Source organism: Malaclemys terrapin, chromosome 1, assembly GCF_027887155.1.
Source record: "Malaclemys terrapin pileata isolate rMalTer1 chromosome 1, rMalTer1.hap1, whole genome shotgun sequence".
NCBI classification, from domain to species: domain Eukaryota; kingdom Metazoa; phylum Chordata; order Testudines; family Emydidae; genus Malaclemys; species Malaclemys terrapin.
In genome coordinates, this window is record NC_071505.1 from 343,927,300 (window position 1) to 343,947,692 (window position 20,393).

Consider the following 20,393-nt stretch of genomic DNA (forward strand, 5'->3'; position numbering starts at 1 on the left):
ACTAGACTCTGTTAGGACCCAGACCCTCAAACATCCAATAAACAGTCCCTGGGAAAGACAGAAGATTTAAAACCAAGGATAAGGTTATGGTCTGTGGGACATGTTTAGACATTGGCTGAAAGAAATCCCTCTGGCATATGCAAGCTCTTGTGGTAAATCCCTTGCTAATAGCTAAAATTCTCTGCTGTCCCTTCTGCTACCCACAACTAAATCTCCTCCCCTGGAAGACCACAGTCTTGGTCTCAGTGGGGTACTGTGATGGGGGTGTAAACCCCACACTGGAGAAGTAAGGATTAAGGAGCAGCTCTGGGCCCAGAAAGCTCTGCCCAGCCACCCCGGGTGGGCATGGTCATGGTGGAGGCTGAGCTCAAAGGGAGCAGTTTAACTCAGTCTGGGTGAATGGAGCAGGAGAGCAGCTGTGTGTTGCAGGCTCCGGCGAGAAGCCCCCGAGGCCCCATGCAGCTGGGCCTAGTCCTCAATGCCAAGCTGCCACAGGCCTTTCAATTGCGGAGATCAGCAACAATGAGCTGTGAATGCGAGAGGAAAATCCTTTGGATCACAGACAGAGAGAACTCCAGAAGGGACTCAGAGGCAAACCAGTGACACCAACAGAGGAACAGAATCTGGGATAGGAAGTGACCCAGGGAGGAGACATAGATGCATCCAACTCTTAGGCTGCACATTTTTGAATTACTGCTTCATTGGGCTCTGGGTTGGAACCCAAAGGAGCAGAGAGGGGCTGAGTTTCCTTACTCCCAGCCATTGATGCTCACTGCTAGGTGACATAACTCAGAGTACTGCCACCTTGTGATGTTGCTGGGATTGGACCCAAACCCACCCCCTCCTATATGTGGTGGAGAACATGGGCAACAGCCATGTTAAAAGGACCACTGGACCACTGATTGAATGATTTAAAGAGGCCATGGATATAGAAAAGCTACTTAAATGGATTTTGGAGAACTACCAACAGCAAGGACAGATACTGCAACAGATTGCCACCCAGGAACAACAGATAATTTGGGAGCTGGCAGCCCAGCACCAAGCAAAACAAGAACACCTGATCCAGAAGGTGGCAATGCTATTATAGCCCCAGAGGGCATGCACATCACAGCTCCTGGGCCTGTAGAACATGCCCTCCCCACTGAGCTGCTCATCTGGCTCATGAAAATGGGCCCTGGAGGTGACTCTGAAGCCTTATTGATCACCTTTGAATGGGTGGCCACCGTGGCACATTGGCCACCAGAACATTGGGCCACCCTGATCACCCCATACTTGACCAACCCTGTGCAATTGGTCTATTGGAGGTTGGACCCCACTGAAGCACAAGAGAACACCAAGGTAAAAGCAACCATACTCGACTACTTAGATATCAACCCTGATATGTTCTACTGGAGGTTTATTAAAGGGAGATACCTGGCCCTGCATGGTGGCCCAGTGTCTCAAGGACCAGTGGCACTGCTTAGACCCAGAAAAACAGGCCATAGTGCAGGTGGTGGAAATTCTTGTGTTAGAAGAGTTCATCCATATTCTCCCAGCTGCGGCAAAGGAGTGGGTGAAGCACCATCCAATGCGACCCTGGCAGAGGCCATGACTCTAATGGAGATCTACATGTCTGTTGAGGGGCTGGCCTCACTGACACCAAGGGCAGTGCCCCTGAAAGGAAGATTCTGACCCCTAGCAGGGGCCGGGCTAGGAAGGAAGGTTGAGAACATCTACATCAGCTGTTATCCTAGGAGGTGCCCCTGGCCACAGGGAGAGGCCTAAATGCAGAGGCAGAATGGAAGGGGGGACCAGGGCCCACAAAGAGGGGGATATGCCCCATCAGGAGGACCCACTGCATGAGAGGCAGGCCAGCCAACAATGACCCCAAAGGGCAAATGCTTCGAATGTGGATGGCAGGGACATTTCAGGGGGAGTGCCCGTTTGCGGACTCCAGTTATGGGTAGGCATAGATAGCAGTCACCCGAGCCTGGAAACAGGGCCCGACTAAGATGTTGCTATCAGTATGCGTCAATGGCACCAAAGTATGGGCGTGATGGATTCTGGATGTAATTAGACAATCATGTGGACTAGCCTTCTGGAGTCCCCTTACATGGTGGGACCCCACTATCTACCTCCAGTACATCCACAGGGATGTGCTGCCCTACCCCATGAGAAAAGTGCAACTGGAAGTACAGAGCCACATTGAGACTTGCCGAGTCAGCTTAGTGACCACTCTGGTCCACCCAGTAATATTGGGACAAGACTGGAGATGGTTTGGAGAACTCCAGCAGCAGTGGTACAAAAATCCCCTCCTCGACAGAGGCTGACCCAAGCCCAGGAATGAGGGGCTTATGTGACAGGGCAAGACAGAGGGTCCTGGTGGGGGACCCTCAGGCCAGCCAAGAATGCTGACCCACCAGCACCACATCCAGCCTTCACCCAGTTTTAGGACATAAAAACTAACTTCTTATTTGGACTTTAGTCCTTCTGTGCATGAAGGATTGTGGGATTTGGTGGGTTACACCAAGCAACTGCAGGTAGTTTTGGTTTCCCAGTGGAAAAACATGAAGAACCACTGCTCTAAAGAAGCCTATTAGCAAAGGAAAATGATTATATTTTTATAGTAGCACTTACCCAGTGCTGTTACACTTCATGCAATTCTTTTCCAATTTATAGTGTTGGTGCCAAAAAAAAAATGGTATTTTGGAGAATCATAGAATTATAGAATTGTACGACTGAAAGGGATAAGAGGTCATCTAGTCCAGTCCCCTGAATTCATGACAGGACTATGTATTATCTAGACCATCCCTGACAGGTGTTGTCTAACCTGCTCTTTAAAATCTCCAATGATGGACATTCCCCAACCTCCCTAGGCAATTTATTCCAGTGCTTAACCATCCTGACAGTTAGGAAGTTTTTTCCTAATGTCTAACATAAATTGCCCTTGCTGAAATGTAAGCCCGTTGCTTCTTGTCCTATCCTCAGAGGTTAAAGAGAACAATTTTTCTCCCTCCTCCTTGAATCAACCTTTTATGTACTTGAAAACTGTCATCGTGTCCCATCAGTCTTCCTTTCTCCAGACTAAATGAACCAATTTTTTCTAATCTTCCCTCATAGGTAATGTTTTCTAGACATGTAATCATTTTTGTTGCTCTTCTTTGGACTTTCTCCAATTTGTCCATGTGACGGGATGTGCTTGCCCTGCACTGGTACTGCAAAGGTTAATTCTACTCTCTGGGCTGAGGAGGACACACCCCCTTGGCCCTGCTGGGCATACTCTGACTGGGAAATAGGTATAAAAGGGAGCAGCTCAGCCTATTCAGGGCTGACTGCAGAAGAGGGAGGACCGCATGCTGCAAGCTCCAATCCAGGAGCAGCTGAAGCCCGAGATGGCAGAAGCCAGAGACACCAAGACCCAGGAGAACGCCCAAGGAGTGACCAATCCACATAGACTGAAGAGTCCAGAGACCCCAGAGATGCCAGAACCACTGCGCCAGGGACAGGGTAAGAAGTAGCTCAGGTCATTGTGATGAGTGGTGTCAATATATTTTGGGCAGATTCCCCACTGACCACTGCCGAGAATAGTTGCCTCTGACAGGGCCCTGAACTGGGACCCGGTGGAGCAGGGAGGGCCTGGGTCCCCCTATCCGGTCGCCACCCCTAGGTGGGGGCCTACTCCCCTGACCCGCCACTAGGCCATACAGCCCTACTGAAGTGGGCAGGTGTACCGACTCTGGCCTTTGGGCCACGCAGCTCTGAGAGAAGGCAGCCTTACTGACTCTGGCTGCTAGGCCACACAGCCCTACTAAAATGAGCAGTTATACTGACTCTGGCCATTGGGCCTGAGAAAGGGTAGTCCTACTGACTCTGGCCACTAGGCCACCCAGCCCTATTGAAGATGGTAGCCCAACTTACTCTGGCCGCTAGGCCATACAATCCTACTGATGCGGCAGTTATACTGACTCTGGCCATTGGGCCATACAGCCCTAAGAGACGGCAGCCCTACTGACCCTGGCCGCTAGGCCCACACAGCCCTCCTGAACCGGGAGGTCATACTGCTGCTGGCCATACACCCAGCTGAACCGGCTAGCCATACTGACTTGGTTAGGTCCCACAGCCCTGTGGGAGAGGGCGTACAATGGCTCTAGCTGTTGGGCCATGCAACCCTGAGAGAAAGGGTGGCTATATTGACTTTTGCCCCAAGGCCACACTACCCCAAGACAAGGGGTGATTGTGTAGACACAGCCACAGTGAAATATTTACCCTCACCCCGCCCAAAGACAGGATGCAGTGCGCTTTCCCTGCAACAGTCAACATCTTTCATGAAGTGTGGCACCCAAAGCTGGACACAATACTCCAGCTGAGGCCTATTCAACTTGGAGTAGAGTGGAAAAATTACTTTTCATGTCTTTTTTACAACACTCCTGCTAATAAATCCCAGAATGATGTTTGCTGTTTTTGCAACAGTACTTCATTCATATTTAGCTTGTGATCCACTATGACCCCTGTGACATTCTATACCTTGGGAGAGCATCTTGTAACCCCCATATTCTTCATTTGTATTTAATTGTGATATTGCATAAAAGCATTCCATGTGAGGTATCAGGGGAAAGGTTATGATGTACTGAAAGTTACTTCTCTGTCTGTATATGTATATCATTAATACATATGGAGTTATGAGAATTGTGTTGTATGGTTGTCACTAAAACATGCTCTAAGTTGGGGAAGCAGCCAGATATTAGCTCCCCAGAGGCAACAGCAAGGAAAGTAACCAAAATCCAGGCGGGGTGTCAAACAACTCATCAACAACCATTGTCCAGCAACGAAGCTACAACGCAATTACTCACCTGCATGAGGCCACACCACGGAAATTGCTCAACCTTGCCTGGAGACTCAGCAATGCCCACCCAGACATGCCTGGATTTGTGTTCTCCAAGCACATGGACTGAGGGTATAAAACTGAACAGAGGGGGCCCATGCTTGGCCTTTCTCCTGCACTTACCTATGCTGCAAGCAACAAGGACACTCTGAAGACTCCAACTGAGGGGACTGGCCCAGATTTCAAGGGTGAAATCTGTATACTATGGACTGAAATATCCAGTGGGCTGAGAAAAACTGCTCAATCTAGATGTTGCCCGGTCTAATAGGATTGAGAGTTTAGATTGTGTGCTTATATTTTCTTTTCTTTTTGGTAACTAACTCTGACTTTTTGCCTATCACTAAAATCTATCTTTTGTAGTCAATACATTTGTTTTACTGTTTATCTTTACCAGTGACTTTGTATGAGGTGTGTGGCAAATCTGCTCAGGTTTTGCAAAGGCTAGTGTATATCCACTTTCCATTGAAGAAGTGGTGAACCAATTAATAAATCTGCATTGCTCGTCTTGAGTAGTGCAAGATGGTATATTCCTGAGATATGGTGCCCCAGCATATGGAGCTGTGGGGGCGGGATTGGGCTGGTGCCTTTCTCTGTGTGATTCATGAGTGGCTCTGGGAGTATTCATGCAATTTATCTGGGTGTTGGGCTCGACATGTGGTTGTGCTGAGTGATAACAGTGCCTGGAGGGGGTTGCTGCTGATCACTAGCGAGGCATTGTGAGAGACAGCCCAGGCTGGAGAGAGTTCAGGGAGCACAGCAGTCCCACGGTCCAAGGCTGCAGCACGGGGATCCTGTCACAACCCCCAGGTCCCTTTCTGTAGTACTCCTTTCTAGGCACTCAGTTCCCATGTTATATGTGAGAAAGGAGAGTCAGGACAAAACTGGGAGGAAAGATCAAACCAGTATCTTAGATGCCTATATACAAATGCGAGAAGTATGGGGAATAAGCAGGAAGAACTGGAAGTGCTAATAAATAAATACAACTATGACATTGTTGGCATCACTGAAACTTGGTGGGATAATACACATGATTGGAATGTTGGTGTGGATGGGTACAGCTTGCTCAGGAAGGATAGACAGGGGAAAAAGGGAGGAGGTGTTGCCTTATATATTAAAAATGTACACACTTGGACTGAGGTAGAGATGGACATAGGAGACGGAAGTGTTGAGAGTCTCTGGGTTAGGCTAAAAGGGGCAAAAAACAAGGGAGATGTCATGCTAGGAGTCTACTACAGGCCACCTAACCAGGTGGAAGAGGTGGATGAGGCTTTTTTCAAGCAACTAACAAAATCATCCAAAGCCCAAGATTTGGTGGTGATGGGGGACTTCAACTATCCGGATATATGTTGGGAAAATAACACAGCGGGGCACAGACTATCCAACAAATTCTTGGACTGCATTGGAGACAACTTTTTATTTCAGAAGGTTGAAAAAGCTACTGGGGGGAAGCTGTTCTAGACTTGATTTTAACAAATAGGGAGGAACTAGTTGAGAATGTGAAAGTAGAAGGCAGCCTGGGTGAAAGTGATCATGAAATCATAGAGTTTGCAATTCTAAGGAAAGGTAGAAGGGAGAACAGCAAAATAGAGACAATGGATTTCAGGAAGGCAGATTTTGGGAAGCTCAGAGAGCTGATAGGTAAGGTCCCATGGGAATCAAGACTGAGGAGAAAAACAACTGAGGAGAGTTGGCAGTTTTTCAAAGGGACACTATTAAGGGCCCAAAAGCAAGCTATTCCGCTGGTTAGGAAAGATAGAAAATGTGGCAAAAGACCACCTTGGCTTAACCACGAGATCTTGCACGATCTAAAAAATAAAAAGGAGTCATATAAAAAATGGAAACTAGGACAGATTACAAAGGATGAATATAGGCAAACAACACAGGAATGCAGGGGCAAGATTAGAAAGGCAAAGGCACAAAATGAGCTCAAACTAGCTATGGGAATAAAAGGAAACAAGAAGACTTTTTATCAATACATTAGAAGCAAGAGGAAGACCAAAGACAGGGTAGGCCCACTGCTTAGTGAAGAGGGAGAAACAGTAACAGGAAACTTGGAAATGGCAGAGATGCTTAATGACTTCTTTGTTTCGGTCTTCACCGAGAAGTCTGAAGGAATGCCTAACATAGTGAATACTAATGGGAAGGGGGTAGGTTTAGCGGATAAAATTAAAAAAGAACAAGTTAAAAATCACTTAGAAAAGTTAGATGCCTGCAAGTCACCCGGGCCTGATGAAATGCATCCTAGAATACTTAAGGAGCTAATAGATGAGGTATCTGAGCCTCTAGCTATTATCTTTGGAAAGTCATGGGAGACAGGAGAGATTCCAGAAGACTGGAAAAGGGCAAATATAGTGCCCATCTATAAAAAGGGAAATAAAAACAACCCAGGAAACTACAGACCAGTTAGTTTAACTTCTGTGCCAGGGAAGATAATGGAGCAAGTAATTAAGGAAATCCTCTGCAAACACTTGGAAGGTGGTAAGGTGATAGGGAACAGCCAGCATGGATTTGTGAAGAACAAATCATGTCAAACCAATCTGATAGCTTTCTTTGATAGGATAACGAGCCTTGTGGATAAGGGTGAAGCGGTGGATGTGGTATACCTAGACTTTAGTAAGGCATTTGATACGGTCTTGCATGATATTCTTATCGATAAACTAGGCAAATACAATTTAGATGGGGCTAATATAAGGTGGGTGCATAACTGGCTGGATAACCGTACTCAGAGAGTTGTTATTAATGGTTCCCAATCCTGCTGGAAAGGTGTAACGAGTGGGGTACCGCAGGGGTCTGTTTTGGGACCGGCTCTGTTCAATATCTTCATCAACGACTTAGATATTGGCATAGAAAGTACGCTTATTAAGTTTGCGGATGATACCAAACTGGGAGGGATTGCAACTACTTTGGAGGACAGGGTCATAATTCAAAATGATCTGGACAAATTGGAGAAATGGTCTGAGTTAAACAGGATGAAGTTTAACAAAGACAAATGCAAAGTGCTCCACTTAGGAAGGAAAAATCAATTTCACACATACAGAATGGGAAAAGACTGTCTAGGAAGGAGTACGGCAGAAAGGGATCTAGGGGTTATAGTGGACCACAAGCTAAATATGAGTCAACAGTGTGATGCTGTTGCAAAAAAAGCAAACATGATTCTGGGATGTATTAAAAGGTGTGTTGTGAGCAAGACACGAGAAGTCATTCTTCCGCTCTACTCTGCTCTGGTTAGGCCTCAGCTGGAGTATTGTGTCCAGTTCTGGGCGCCGCATTTTAAAAAAGATGTGGAGAAATTGGAAAGGGTCCAAAGAAGAGCAACAAGAATGATTAAAGGTCTTGAGAACATGACCTATGAAGGAAGGCTGAAAGAATTGGGTTTGTTTAGTTTGGAAAAGAGAAGACTGAGAGGGGACATGATAGCAGTTTTCAGGTATCTAAAAGGGTGTCATAAGGAGGAGGGAGAGAACTTGTTCACCTTAGCCTCTAAGGATAGAACCAGAAACAATGGATTTAAACTGCAGCAAGGGAGGTCTAGGTTGGACATTAGGAAAAAGTTCCTAACTGTCAGGGTGGTTAAACACTGGAACAAATTGCCTAGGGAGGTTGTGGAATCTCCGTCTCTGGAGATATTTAAGAGTAGGTTAGATAAATGTCTATCAGGGATGGTCTAGACAGTATTTGGTCCTGCCATGCGGGCAGGGGACTGGACTCGATGACCTCTCGAGGTCCCTTCCAGTCCTATAATCTATGAATCTATGAATCTATGTGTGCAACTGATGGTTCTTTCCTAAGTGAAAAGAAGAACAGGAGTACTTGTGGCACCTTAGAGACTAACAAATTTATTAGAGCATAAGCTTTCGTGGACTACAGCCCACTTCTTCGGATGCATATATCCGAAGTGGGCTGTAGTCCACGAAAGCTTATGCCCTAATAAATTTGTTAGTCTCTAAGGTGCCACAAGTACTCCTGTTCTTCTTTTTGCAGATACAGACTAACACGGCTGTTACTCTGAAACTTTCCTAAGTGGAGTACTTTGCATTTTTTCTTATTGAATTTAATCATGTTTCCTTCAGACCATTTCTCCAGTTTGTCCAGATCATTCTGAATTTTAATCCTATCCTCCAAAGAACTTGCAACCCCTCGCAGCTTGGTATCGTCCACAAATTTTATAAGTGTGCTCTCTATGCACTTATCTAAACTGAATCACTGATAACTACTCTCTAGGAATGGTTTTCTCACCAGTTATGCAGTCACCTTATAGTAGCTCCATTTAGGTTGTATTTCCCTAGTTTGTTTATGAGAAGGTCATGTGAAGCAGTATCAAAAGTCTTACTAAAGTCAAGATATACCACACTTCCCCCTATCCTCAAGGCTTGTTATCCTGTCAAAGAATTATAATTCTGTAAGATTTTCCCCTTGGGTGAGTGACATAATACAGGAGGGTATGGTCCAGGGTTGTATTTCTGTGATTCTACATGCATTTAAACACCTCAATTTACTGTACATAACCCTGCTTTACGTGTCTTTACTTCCAGAAAGGTGAACTAAACACTTTGTACACATCTACCAGATATTTAGAGTGTTATTTTGTTGCAGACAAAGCAAAGGTAAGTAATCAAATGATAGTGTTTTGTTCTAATTATAATGTCAGACTTGCAAACTATTTTAGTAGTGATCCTTCTGCACTTAAATCTCCCAGTCAAATATTTGTATGAAATGTTGAAGTTTGATGTATAGATTAGGATGTGAATTATTCTCCTTAGTCATTGGTTAGAAATATAGATATGCCCTTCAGTTGATGAAAGTTGGACATTTTAAAATCAACAGGTCCAAGTAACTCGTGTCAAACAGTTTTAAGAGAGCTGGCTGATGAATTTGCTGAAACACTGATGCTGATTTTCAATAAATCTGAGAACACTGGGGAAGTTCCAGAAGACTGGAAGAAAGTTTATGTTGTGCCAATACTTAAAAAGGGTAAATGGGATGACCCAATTAGTTATAGGTAAGGCTACGATTTAGTGACAGAGGTCACGGAAGTCACAGAATTTGTGACTTCCAGTGACCTCCATGACTTCTGCCTGCAGTGGTCAGGAGCTGCAGGGTCCCCTGCTGCCTGCAGTGGTCAGGAGCTGCAGGGTCCCCCACCGCCTACGGAGGCCTGGAGCTTCAGGGGCCCCTGCCTCCTGCAGCGGCAGGGAGCTGCAGGGTCCCCCGCCATCCACAGGTGCAGGGACCTGCGGGGTACCCCTGCCACCTCTGGAGGCCCCCAGAACTCCAAGTCACCAGGGGAACCCCCAGAGCTCCCAGTCACCGAGGACGGTGGGAGAACTCCCAAGTTCCCTGCCACTACCATAGCCAGGCAAAGGGGCATCCCCCCCAGGTCCCAGCTGCCCCACTTCAGGCAGTGTGGGGACCCACAGATCCCCATTTTGTCATGGATATTTTTTGTAAAAGTCACGGACAGGTCATGGTTTCGTGAATTTTTCTTTTTTGCCCATGACCTGTCCGTGACTTTTACTAAAAATATCTGTTCTTCTTCGAGTGCTTGCTCATATCCATTCCATTAGGTGTGTGCGCGCCGCGTGCATGATCGTCGGAAGATTTTCTACCCTAGCAACACCGGCGGGTCGGCTGTGGAGCCCCCTAGAGTGGCGCCTTCATGGCGCTGAATATATACCCCAGCCGACCCGGCGCCCCCTCAGTTCCTTCTTACCGCCCCTGACGGTCGTTGGAACTGTGGAGCGCGGCATAGCTGTTCTCCACTCTCCCTAGCTTAATTAGTTATTCGCAGTTGTAGTTATAGTTATAGTTCTACTGTTTGTAGTTTAAAGTTGTTAGATTTGTTATAATAGTCCAGGGGACTAAGGGGGTCGTCGCCCCCTTTCTCCCCCGGCCGCGGGCCCGGGCTCATGCCCAGAGCTCCCGGCTTCAAGCAGTGCGCCTCCTGCGCTAAACCTATGCCCACGAGCGACCCGCACGACTCCTGTCTGAAGTGCCTGGGAGAGTCCCACCAAACAGATAAGTGCAAGATCTGTAAGGCCTTCAGACCAAGGACCAAGAAAGAGCGGGACTTTCGGCTCCGGCAACTCCTGATGGAGGCGGCACTTAGCCCGGACACTCCTTCTACGAGCCAGGCCCAGGCACCTAGCGCCTCGGTGAGCAGTGCCCCAGCAGCACCGGCAATGCCGACAACGCGGGCGGTGTCGGACAAACCTCCCCGGCACCGGACCTCGTCGGCACCGCAGCAGGCACCTCGGCGCCGGTCATTATCCCCGGGGCATAAAAAAGCCCATAAGACGGGGACCTCTGTACCGAAGACGCCGGCTCCCCCAGTGCCGGGGGTAGAGCCGAGTGCGCCGGTGGAGCACCGGAAACAGGTGCCTCCAGCACTGTCGACTCCGGCACCGAGGCCGTTGAGTCCGGTGCAGATAGCGTCTCCACCGAGACCGGCGGTAATACAACTCCCGTCGACTCCGGAGACCTTCGTGGCGGCGAGAGACTTGATAGCTCTCACAGAGCCGGCACCGCCTCAACCACTGGCACCGACGGCACCGTTGACCCGCCCGGTCCAGTCAAGGGGGAAACCTGCCTTGATGCGCCCTCCATCACAAGGGCTGGAACCTCGGCACCGGTCCAGGTCCAGAAGCAGGTCCCCACGCCGCTCGCAGTCCCGGCACCGAATATCACCTCGGCACCGGTCGTACTCGCGGCCAAGATCTTCGTCGCGGCACCGGTCTACGTCTCGGCACCGCTATGATCGTCGGCACCGATCAACGTCGAGACGTAGTTCTCGGCACCGCTACGGTCGACGCTCGACGTCGAGAGGCCGCTCCCGGCACCGGGCATACTCCAGGTCCTCGTCGAGGTCCAGATCCGGCTCCCGGCACCGACGAGGTCATCGGCACCGATCGCGGTCCCGGCACCGTTCGCCGGCACCGCGCAGAGATAGATCATCTCCGGACCGGTACCGTGCGGCACCGCAGCCCACGGCGGTCGTTTCATCTCTCTCGGCACCGCCATGGCCGTCAAGATCGGTGTCTCACTCCTCGGAGGACCTGTCGAGATCGGCATACCCCCCTCAAGGGCAAGCCGAGGAACGGAACTTGGGCCATTGGCAGGAGATGGCAGAGGACCACTCTCATGGACCATCTCACTGGTCATTTTGGACCCCGTGGGCGTACCACCAGGAGCAAGGGGCTCCAATACCATCGACCTCTCGCTCGGGTCACTCGGTTAGAAGGGCCCCAGAATCCACCATCTCTCGGCCTCCGCCAGGGGGCATGGAGGCTTCCGTGTCCACGCCACCTGACACCATAGACCCGAGTACAGGTGATGCTCCGGCCCAAGAGCAGGGGGATCAGGACCCCCCCTTGGATCCAGTACCACCGGAGGCGTCTTCCTCCTCCTCTCCGGATGAGGCAGTGGCGGGCACTTCATGTACGGGTCCCCCTCCGATAGATCTTCGGGCTCACCAGGATCTCCTGCGTAGGATGGCCCGTAATATGGACCTGCAGGCGGAGGAGATAGTGGAAGTACAGGACCCTATCGTGAACATCCTCGGAGCGGATGCCCCATCGAGGGTGGCGCTACCCCTGATCCGCACGATACAAACCAATGCGGATACGATATGGCAAACTCCTGCCTCTATCCCACCCACAGCGAGAGGGGTGGAAAGGAAGTACTTTGTCCCGTCTAAGGACTACGGGTACTTGTATACCCACCCCCAACCGTGTTCACTGGTGGTGGAATCAGTGAACGCACGAGAGCGCCACGGCCAGCAGGCTGCAGCGCCTAAATCAAAAGAGGCTAAGCGGCTCGATTTGTTTGGCCGTAAGGTTTACTCAGCCGGAGGGCTGCAACTTAGAGCGGCGAACCAACAGGCGCTATTGAGCCGTTACAATTTTAACTCCTGGAACTCTATGGGGAAGTTTAAGGAGTTGATTCCCCAAGAGTCCAGGGAAGAGTTTGGAGCCATGGTAGAGGAGGGTAAGAAGGTGGCTCGGACCTCCTTGCAGGCCTCCTTGGACATAGCAGACTCAGCTGCGAGGACCCTGGCTTCGGGTATCGCTATGCGGAGGATCTCCTGGCTTCAAGTTTCGGGTTTGCCTCCGGAGCTACAGCAAACCCTACAGGATCTGCCCTTTGAGGGACGTGGATTGTTCTCGGACAAGACGGACTCTCGCCTGCAGAGCCTCAAGGACTCGAGAACAATCATGCGCTCCCTGGGGATGCATGTTGTGGGCCCTCAGCGCAGACCATTTAGGCCGCAGCCTCAGCGCTTCTATCCCCCCCCGCCTCGTCAGAGACAGGACTCGACCCGGAGGCGAGGGCGAGGTGGTAGAAGAAGGTGGGCCGGCCCTCAACCCGGCCAGAACCAGGGGCCACCTAGACCACCTTCAGGCCCCAGGCAGAACTTTTGAAGGTGCGGTCGAGGACGGCGCCCCAGTCATCCCCCAGGATCCAGCCCCCTCCTTTCGGGATCGTCTCTCCCACTTCCACCGTGCTTGGTCCCTTATAACTTCGGACCGTTGGGTCCTTCGCACGGTGGAGAGGGGATACGCTATCCAGTTTTCTTCTATCCCCCCCTTCCACCCCCCTTCCCCGTCCCTCTTCAGGGACCCTTCTCACGAGCAACTTCTTATACAGGAGGTTTCCACGCTCCTTGCTATGGGGGCCATAGAGGAGATTCCAGTGGAGTTAAGGGGCAGGGGATTTTATTCCCGTTACTTCCTGATCCCCAAGTCCAAAGGAGGTCTGCGGCCCATCTTGGACTTGCGCGGACTCAACAAATTCGTAGTAAAGTTGAAGTTCCGCATGGTCTCTTTGGGGGCCATTATCCCTTCCCTCGATCCTGGAGACTGGTTCGCCGCCCTCGACATGAAAGACGCATACTTTCACATCTCAATTTACCCACCTCACAGACGCTTCCTGCGATTCGTGGTAAACATGGTGCACTACCAATTTGCAGTCCTTCCCTTCGGCCTATCCTCGGCCCCAAGAGTGTTCACGAAATGTATGGCTGTCGTGGCAGCGTACCTTCGTCGGCAAGGGATACAGGTGTTCCCGTACCTAGACGACTGGCTGGTACGCGGTCGCACCAAGGAGCAAGTTCAAGCTCACGTCCACATAATAGTGCACACATTCAACGAGTTGGGCATCCTACTCAACAAGGACAAATCCACTCTAGAACCTACCCAGAGAATAGAATTCATAGGCGCAGTTCTAGACTCCAGACGTGCACAAGCCATCCTGCCAGACAACCGATTTGGCACCATCACGAGCCTCATTCAAGGGCTCCAGGCGTTCCCAACTACCACGGTGAGGTCGTGCCTTACCCTGCTGGGTCACATGGCCTCCTGCACGTACGTAACCAGGCATGCCAGACTTCGGCTTCGCCCACTCCAGACCTGGGTGTCGTCAATATATCGACCACATCGGGACAGCCTGAACATGGTGGTCACGGTCCCGATCTCGGTCCTGACCTCCCTCACCTGGTGGCTAGATCACAATGTATTCTGCGAGGGGATGCCATTTCACGCCCCACAACCCTCTCTGCACCTGGTCACAGACGCTTCATCTCTGGGTTGGGGCGCCCATCTCAACGAACACCATACCCAGGGCCTGTGGACTGCACCCCAGCTAGCCCTGCACATCAATGTTCGGGAACTGATGGCGGTGCGCCTGGCGTGCCAGGCATTTCTCAACCTCCTACGTGGCCGATGTGTGTTAGTTCTCATCGACAACACCACGGCCATGTTTTACATCAACAAGCAAGGAGGAGCACGTTCGTCAATTCTATGCCAAGAGGCCATTCGCCTGTGGGACTTCTGCATCGCCCACTCAATCCATCTCACGGCATCGTTCCTCCCTGGAGTCCAGAACACTCTAGCGGACCGACTCAGCAGGTCCTTCCAGACGCACGAGTGGTCTATCCGTCCGGACATCATACATTCCATCTTCCGGAGGTGGGGGTTTCCCCAGATAGACCTGTTTGCATCTCGAGACAACAGGAAGTGCCACGTGTTCTGCTCCCTGCAAGGTCGAGCTCCGGGCTCCCTCTCGGATGCGTTTCTCCTTCCCTGGAAAGACCACCTGTTTTATGCCTTCCCTCCGTTTCCTCTGGTCCACAAGGTACTGTTAAAATTGCGCAGAGACCAGGCACAGGTAATTCTGGTCGCTCCAGCGTGGCCGAGACAACATTGGTACACCACACTGTTGGAACTCTCGGTTCAGACACCGATCCCGCTTCCGTTGTGTCCGGATCTCATCTCTCAGGACCACGGCCGGCTGCGTCACCCCGACCTGCAATCACTCCACCTCACGGCGTGGCTGCTCCATGGTTCACCCAGGCAGAGCAGCAATGCTCGCACTCTGTCCAACAGATTCTGCTGAGCAGTAGGAAGCCCTCAACACGCACCACGTACCTGGCCAAGTGGAAGCGGTTCTCCTGTTGGTGCGAACAACGAGCCATGTCCCCGTTGCAGGCACCCATTCCTCTCATTTTGGAATATCTCCTCTCCCTAAAACAGCAGGGGTTGGCGATATCTTCAATTAGAGTTCACCTGGCCGCTATATCGGCCTTTCACCCAGGGGAACTCGCGTCCTCGGTATTCTCTAACCCGATGGTCGTTAGATTCCTCAAGGGCTTAGACCGGATGTACCCACAACAACGTCAGCCCGTTCAGACGTGGGACCTCAACCTGGTTCTCTCCAAGCTCACAGGTCCTCCATTCGAGCCACTGGCCACCTGTTCACTTTTGTACCTATCCTGGAAGACAGCCTTCCTTGTAGCCATCACCTCAGCAAGGCGCGTTTCTGAACTCAGGGCGCTTACATCCGAGCCCCCTTATACAGTTTTCCATAAGGATAAAGTGCAGCTTCGTCCACATCCTGCCTTTCTCCCTAAGGTGGTTTCTCCTTTTCATATCAACCAGGACATCTTTCTCCCGGTCTTTCATCCCAAACCACATGCCACTCGCCAGGATCAACGTTTGCATTCCCTGGACGTACGAAGGGCCCTGGCCTTCTATATTGACCGCACAAAGCACTTTAGAAAGACGACACAACTCTTCGTTGCAGTGGCCGACTGAATGAAAGGCTCACCGGTCTCCTCACAATGCCTATCCTCCTGGATTACGTCTTGCATCCGGACTTGCTATGACCTGGCAGGTGTCTCAGCACCGCACCTCACCGCTCACTCCACGAGGGCCCAGGCTTCCTCGACGGCTTTCCTGGCACAAGTTCCGATCCAGGACATTTGTAGAGCAGCGGTTTGGTCATCAGTCCACACATTTACAGCTCACTATGCACTAGTGCAGCAGTCCAGAGACGATGCTGCTTTCGGATCAGCGGTTTTGCACACAGCAATGTCTCACTCCGACCCCACCACCTAAGTTGGGCTTGGGAGTCACCTAATGGAATGGATATGAGCAAGCACTCGAAGAAGAAAAGACGGTTACTCACCGTTGTAACTGTTGTTCTTCGAGATGTGTTGCTCATATCCATTCCAAACCCGCCCCCCGTCCCCACTGTCGGAGTAGCCGGCAAGAAGGAACTGAGGGGGCGCCGGGTCGGCTGGGGTATATATTCAGCGCCATGAAGGCGCCACTCTAGGGGGCTCCACAGCCGACCCGCCGGTGTTGCTAGGGTAGAAAATCTTCCGACGATCGTGCACGCGGCGCGCACACACCTAATGGAATGGATATGAGCAACACATCTCGAAGAACAACAGTTACAACGGTGAGTAACCGTCTTTTACAAAATCTTAGCCTTAATTATAGGCCTGTCAGACTGACATCGATCCAGAGGAACATAGTGGACTGACTGATACAGGACTAGATTAATAAAGAGTTAGAGGAGGGTAATATAATTAATGCCAATTAACGTGGGTTTATGGAGAATAGATTCTGTCAAACTAAGCTGTTATCTTTTTTCATGAGATAACAAGTTGGGCTGATAAAGTAATAATTTTCATGTAATAGACTTCTTTAAGGCATTTGGCTTGATACTGCACAACATTTCAGTTAAAAAACTAGAATGATATAAACTTAACATGGCACACATTAAATAGATTAAAAGTTGGCTAAATGGTTAGTTCTTAAAATGTAATTGTAACAGGAAATCATCATTGAGTAGGTGTGTTTGTAGTGTGGTCCTGCAGGGATCAGTTCTTGTCCCTATGCTGTTTAACATTCTTCTTCGAGTGCTTGCTCATGTCTATTCCATCAAGCAGGAGTGTGTGCTTGCCACATGTACTGGTGCCGGAAGTTTCCCCCTCAGTGGTATCCATAGGGGACCGGCTCTGACGCCCTCTGGAATGGCATATGTATGCCGCAGCATAAGGGACACTGCCAGCTCCCCCCACTCTCAGTTCCTTCTTATTGCCAGTGTCGGTGCTGGAACGTCTACTTGCCTCAGCAAGCGTACTCCCCTCAACTGTTCATTGTTAACTTTGCTGTATATAGTTGTTGAAAAGTTGTGAGTTTTTAGTTTGTGTAGTTCAGTGTTAGTTTGTAGTCCCTGATGGGACTTCGTCTATGGGACGGGGCATGCCCAGGTCTTCGGGCTTCAATCCCTGTGACTTGCAGAAAACCTATCCCAGTCAGTGACCCCCACAGCAGTTGATTGAAGTGCTTAGGGGAAACCCATGTTAGCAACGAGTTTTGCATTTGTAAAAGCTTTAAACTTCGGACCAAAAAGGAGCACCAGAGCCATCCAGATCAGACTGTGTGCCTAGCACCGTGGTCTCTGTGCGGAGCATGCCGCCGGCGACGACTGTGGACTGGCATCGATCCCCCTCCCTGGTACCAGCTAGAAAGCAAAGAAAGGCCAGGAGGGGACAGTCTCCTGTGTCCCATAAAGGGAAGGAGAGAGCCAGAGGAGAGCAAAGACCTGTGAGGGGCAACTCTTCACCTCTGGATGGAGGTCGGGCCCCAGCTCCTGCTGAGCAAGCTAGCCCACTCCAGTGCTTGCCCACCACCCTGGGAAGTGGCAGAGGCATTTGGCACCTGGCAGTGTCGTCCACACCGGAGGCCTTTCAGGTCTCAAAGGACATTCTGTCCCTACTGGTGCCACCCGTGCCGGCCAGAGAGGTGTCCCGTTTCAGGGGAAAACCTGCCTTGGGACCCTTCCAATGGTCCCCATCGGTGCGGCACTGCTCCTCACCACAGGGAGTGTCCCCCCAGCTCTCGCCTGCGCAGAACCACCACGCCCCGGTTATGGGTCAGCCCACTTGTCAGAGTCCCCAGACTCCAGGCAGTGCTCCTCTGGGTCGAGGAGGCGATCTCCAGTGGAACAACGCAGACCTACAGAGTTGCGGCACCTGTCCTCGCGGCCCCAGTGCCAGTGATGCCCGAGCTGCTCTCCCAGTGTACAGCACTGCTCTGGCGATTCGAGCCGCTGGCCCAAGGACCCTGTTACAAGTTGCTGGAACACCGGTATGGTTCTCTGGCGGTGTGCCCACAATCCCTGGTGCGACGGCCTACCCGCTACCGTTTGCTAAGCGTAAGGCGTAGATCGCTGGGTTACTGTCACCAATCCACTGAACGGCACCACCAGTCACTGGGATCACGGCACCGAGGGTCATCGCCCTCGTGCAGATCCTCAGCGGAGCTGCAGGTTCGGCACCAACAGGAACGGGATAGCAGACGGTCTCGGCACCGTCGTGGTCCCCCTGATGTGGACCTTCCTTCTCGGTCTCCAACAGTGAGGAGGATTCCCTGCCAGTGAGTCAGGGCCACCCATCGGGGGCACTGGCTTTCGCCACAGCACCTCCCAGTGCAGCATGGCCTAAGGGCTAGTGGCCTGCTCCCGGCACCTCGGGAATCTCTGGGGGTTTCCATAGCCCTCACAGGGGCATAAATCAGATTCAGGGGCATTGGACAAGTGGTCGGCGATAGTCTAACATCCTAGATGTGACTCAAGAGCGGACCCCTCAGGGTCACCCAGCCACAGCAGAGGTGCCCATGGAGGAGGTGACAGAGGTGGCAGACCCGCCGGTACCTGCCTCCTCTTCATCCTCGCCTGACAAGGTGATTATGGAGCCCACTCACCCAGTCCCCGAGGATGATGCCAAGGCTCATCAAGAGCTCTTAAAGAGGGTCGCCTCAAACCTGGGGCTTGAAGCTGAGGGGTATGGAACAGCTTCCATATGAGGACAATTAATACGAATGAGACTTTTCAGCTTTGAAAAGAGATGACTAAGGGGAGATGTGATAGAGGTCTATAAAATCATGACTGGTGTGGAGATTGTAAATAAGGAAGTGTTATTTATTCCTTCTCTTAACAGAAGAACTAGGGGTCACCAAATTAAATTAACAGGAAGCAGGTTTAAAACAAACAAAAGGAAATATTTCTTCACAGAATACACAATCAATCTGTGGAACTCTTGGCCTTTATAACATCCTCTGGCAAAGACTATAACCAGGTTTAAAAAGGAACTAGATAAATTCATGGAGGATAGGTCCATCAATGGCTGTTAACCACTATGGGCAGGGATGGTTTTCCTAACCTCTGTTTGCCAGAAGATGGGAATGGATGATGGAATGGATCACTTGATTACCTGGTCTGTTCATTCCCTCTTGGAGCACCTGGCATTGGCCACTGTTGGAAGACAAGATAGTGGCTAGATGGACCTTTGGTCTGACATAGTATGGATGTTCTTATGTTCGAATACAGATTTTGCTCAAATTTAAAATTTATTATTAGATAATATAAAATGCTAAGATTTAGTCATGGGTATTTTTAGTCATAGATAGATCATGGGCAATAAACAAAAATTCACGGCCCCGTGACCAGTCCATGACTTGTACTATAAATACCCCTAAATCGTTGGTGTTCTGGGGGGCTCCGAGGGCGCAGCTGCTGCTCTGGAGGGGTTTTTTGGGGCACCCACTGGTGCTGGGGAGGTCTCCAGGGCACCCACTGGTTTGTGGGGGGGCGTCTCCAGGGCACTCGCTAGTGCTCAGGGAGGGGGCTGCGGGGCACCTGCTGGTGCTCAGGGTGGGGGCTCCATGGTGCCCGCTGGTGCTCAGTGGGAGAATGGTGGCCTGGGACAGAAGCAGCCACTGCTGGCTGGGGCAGCCCTGCCAGTCCCGGACCACGAAAGCCGCTGCTGGCGGGAGACAGCCCCATCGACCCAGGACTGCGGTAGCTGCTGCTGGCCTGGGGTGGCCCCAACGGTCTGGGACTGCGGCAGCCGGGGCTGGCAGAAACCAGCCCTGCCGGCTTGGGACTGCGGCAGCCGCTGCTGGGATGAGATGGCCCAGGACCGCCGCTGTTGCTGGTGGGGGTGCGGTGTAGCTGGCCCTAGCTCTGTTAGAGCTGCTCAGGCAGCCACCGGGTCAGTTGCACTTGCTGGCTGCAGAAGTCATGGAGGTCCCAGAGAGTCACGGAATCCATGACTTCCATGACCTCTGTGACAGACTCGCAGCCTTAATAATAAATAATAGATAATAAAAGGCTTGAAGCTAAAATAGGGAATTATAGTAGCTAAATTGTGAGTTCTTAATTTTCTACAAAAAGAACAGGAGTACTT

General features: G+C 50.8%; 1 protein-coding gene across 1 annotated transcript in view; it reads left to right on the plus strand.

Annotated features, from left to right (window-relative positions):
- The window catches only part of LOC128830152 (disintegrin and metalloproteinase domain-containing protein 20-like), a 211,708-nt gene that overhangs the window by 21,795 nt on the left and 169,520 nt on the right, over nucleotides 1-20,393 (plus strand). Inside the window, exon 7 of the mRNA XM_054015911.1 lies at nucleotides 9,394-9,465. Coding sequence (XP_053871886.1) covers nucleotides 9,394-9,465 — 72 coding nt within the window. The remainder of the gene's footprint in view (nucleotides 1-9,393; nucleotides 9,466-20,393) is intronic.